At 52.0% G+C, this 3,497-nt stretch overlaps 1 protein-coding gene across 2 annotated transcripts in view; it reads right to left on the reverse strand.

Annotated features, from left to right (window-relative positions):
• Window positions 1–509: 509 nt before the first annotated feature.
• Window positions 510–3,497, reverse strand: part of TBC1D13 (TBC1 domain family member 13) — a 19,666-nt gene continuing 16,678 nt past the window's right edge. For both annotated transcript variants that reach the window (XM_003794920.3, XM_023516144.1), the window contains 3 exons: window positions 2,634–2,794; window positions 2,385–2,442; window positions 510–686 (listed from right to left, as the gene is read on the reverse strand). In XM_003794920.3, the coding sequence (XP_003794968.1) occupies window positions 621–686; window positions 2,385–2,442; window positions 2,634–2,794 (285 nt within the window). In that variant the 3' untranslated portion in view covers window positions 510–620. The remainder of the gene's footprint in view (window positions 687–2,384; window positions 2,443–2,633; window positions 2,795–3,497) is intronic.

Consider the following 3,497-nt stretch of genomic DNA (forward strand, 5'->3'; position numbering starts at 1 on the left):
GAGAAACAGACCAAGTATAATTCAGACAGACAGACAGACACACACACACACACACACACACACACACGCAGAAGCAGACACTCCTGGGAAATTCCAGTATACATACACGTCAACACTACCAGATAGACATGCTTAGTAGGAGACACACAGAGGGTGTGACCTGGGCCTGGCAGCTGCTTAGTGCCCTCAGGGTCACTTTCCCCCAGAGAAGCCTAAGCACCAACCCTCAGAAGTGGTTTCTGGCCCATTTGCCAAGCACCTCCATGACCAGCGCCCAGAGACAGGAAAGGGGCCCCTGCCAACCTCCCAGTGCCTCCAAATGGCCCCTGGTCCCAGAAAAGAACTTTCCAAACCCAACCCTGCTCAGTGGCCTGGGCAAAAAAGGTCACAGGGCTGAAGAGCAGGCAGGGAGCCAGGGCTTGGTGGGTAGAGAAGGAGCACGGCACAGTGTGCCCCCAGTGGGAGCGGCCTGGGCAGAGGGAGCCAGGGTGAGAAGGCCTGGAATGGATCGATCCTGCAGCTTCCCTCTAAGCGGGGTCCCACAGGTTTCTGTATGTCCCAGAGCAAGGTCACCAGGGTCTGATGGCTGCTCTCCCAAACCTCGGCCTCTGGCTGCCAGGCTACTTTGAGTCTTGGAGCTCCTTGGCTTTCTGTAGGATCTGGCAGACATCTGTGCTGGGGTAATCCTGGGTATGGGAAAGGCCAACAAAATGCCTGAGCCAGCCCACCCTTTGCCACCTCTGCCACACCTGCACTCCTACTGGGGCCTGTCATCATGCCAGACCGTGGCCCTATGGCAGGGAACACAGAATACTAGACATCCCAAACATGCTGCCCAAATGCGGCAGGGAGCTAACATTGCACCCGCTGCAACAGCAACTTAGCCGACCCACACAGTACCACCCAAGGTCCCACCGCCTTCTCTTCAGGGCAAGGACCAGGACTTTTGCTGCCTCATCTCTGCCCTGTGAATATCAAACCCCAGGCTCCACTCACACCCAGCACAGGCCCAGGCACTGAGGGTTGGCTGCCTGAGTCACCTCAACAGCCCTATGAGGGGGTCACTGTGCTCACACCTGTCTCAGAGAGCTAGCTGATAATGTTAAACCAACCCTGGCTCAGCGCCTGTGGCTCTAGTGGCTCTAGTGGCTAAGGCGCCAGCCACATACACCTAAGGTAGCAGGTTTGAATCAAGCCCGGGTCTGCCAAACAATAATGATGGCTGCAACCAAAAAAAAAAAAAAAAAAAAAGCCAGGCGTTGTGGTGGGTGCCTGTGGTCCCAGTTACTTGGGAGGCTGAGGCAGGAGACGCACTTGAGCCCAGGAGTTGGAGGTTGCTGTGAGCTGTGAGCTGTGATGCTATAGCACTCTACCCTTGGGGATAGCTTAAGGCTCTGTCTCAAAAAAAAAAAGAAAAAGAAAAGAAAACCAACCCTACAGTAGGTACTAGTAAAGAGACTAAAACCCACAGGGTGTCACTTAGCTCTTGGGTCACATGATGAGCATAAAAGAACAAAGGTTCGAACCCAAAGCTGTCTGCCCTATGTTCTTTTTTTTTTTTCTTTTGAGACAGTTTCACTTTATCACCCTCAGTAGAGTGACCATGGCATCATAACTTATCGCACTCAAACTCTTGGGCTCAAAGTGATTCTCTTGCCTCAGCCTCCCAAGTAACAAGCACCTGCCTATTTTTATTTTTTTAGAGACAAAGTTTTACTTTATCGCCCTCGGTAGAGTGCAGTGGCGTTACAGTTCACAGCAACCTCCAGGTCTTGGGCTTAGCTGATTCTCTTGCCTCAGCCTCCCAAGTAGCTGGGACTATAGGCACCTGCCACAATGTCCAGCTATTTTTTGTTGCAGTTTGGCTGGGACCGGGTTCAAACCTGCCACCCTTGGTATATGGTGCCACCCCCTGCCTATTTTTAGAGACAGGTCTTGCTCTTGCTCAGGCTAGTCTCAAACCCGTGAGCTCAATCTACCACCTTGGCCTCCCAAGTGCTGGGTACAGGTGTGAGCCACCACACCCAGCCTTGGCCTATGTTCTTAATCACTACGTTCTGCTTTCATTTCCGGGGTCTGAGTGCAACTACCAAGGAGCACTGCCATGTTCTTGGTGCCTGCTGTGTCCCAAGTGTGACTAACCTAAATACAGTACTTGGTTTAGAGAGGCATCATTCAAGGTCACACAACATTCAAGGTCAGTGGCAGAGCCAGGATTCAAACTAGGATCCAAAACAGATCTGTGTCAGGGGCCTGGACTCTTCATCTCTGCTACACTCTACTCTTTCTGACCCAGCTGTCACACAACAGCTCATGTTGGGGGGGAGCTTGATAAGCACCTGCCTTTGGCTAAGACTATGCCCGCCCCTCCCAACTCCCATTACCTGCAGGAGCCTCATGTTTACAGTAAAGTCCCCTTCCAGCAGCTGCTCCCGGATCAGGCTGAGAAAAATAAGAAGCAGAAGTTCCAGGACCCTCAGCCACTCTGAGTGCAGGTCCTGCAGGCTCCATGCAGGTCCCTTCCTCACCTCCCACAGCAAATTTGCCGTGGCTCCTACCCACCCTCCAGAGGCTGAGGACTGGTTCCTCCCAAAGACTGGCCAGGTAAACCAAGGTCATGGACACATACTCACATGAGCATGGCACAGCAGACGAGGAGTAGGAAGTCAAAGCGGTTGTCATCAGCGAAGAGGGAGTCCCAGATCCGGATGACATCAGGTAGCAAAAACTCCTGGGACAGCAGCAGTGTCAGCCACCGGAAGGCAAAGAACTGGGGCTTGATGTTCTGCTCTTGCTAGGGAGACAGTGGCAGAGGGTAGGGAGCAACAATTTGTGGTTGGCTGCCACATAACAGCTTGCAGCCTACAAGAAGCAAATGCAGATAAATACTAGGGCACAGGACTGAATGTCGAGGGTATAGTGGGCCAGGTGTGAATGCCAGGTACTTTTATGGAAGTGGCACTGGGCTGGCTACCAGAGAGCCTCACTCAGTTAAACAGGCAGGGACATTTTGCTACCAGCCAATGTCCTCAGATCTTGTGATTTTTTTCAAGGGAAGCCACAAACCCAGATTTTTTAATTTTTCAGAGATAGGATTTTACTCAGCTGTCCAGGCTAGAGTGCATGGCATAGGATTTTACTCAGCTGTCCAGGCTAGAGTGCAGTGGCATCATCATAGCTTATTACAACCTTAGCTCCTGGGCTCAAGGGACCCTTCTGCCTCAGTCTTCCAAGTAGGTGGGACTACAGGTACATGCTACCACCACAGCTAATTTTTCTATTTTTTGTAGAAATGGGGTCTCACTGTGTTGCCCAGGTGGGTCATGAACTCCTGACCTCAAGTGATCCTCCCGCCTCAGCCTCCCCAAGTGAGGGGACTATAGGCAAGAGTCACCATGTCCAGCCAATTTATCTTTTTTTTTTTTTAGACAGAGCCTCAAGCTATCCCCCTGGGTAGAGTGCCATGGCATCACGCTCACAGCAACCTCCAACTCCTG

The sequence above is a fragment of the Otolemur garnettii genome, unplaced genomic scaffold (genome assembly GCF_000181295.1).
Source record: "Otolemur garnettii isolate 467f Iridium unplaced genomic scaffold, OtoGar3 scaffold00087, whole genome shotgun sequence".
In the NCBI taxonomy this organism is placed as follows: domain Eukaryota; kingdom Metazoa; phylum Chordata; class Mammalia; order Primates; family Galagidae; genus Otolemur; species Otolemur garnettii.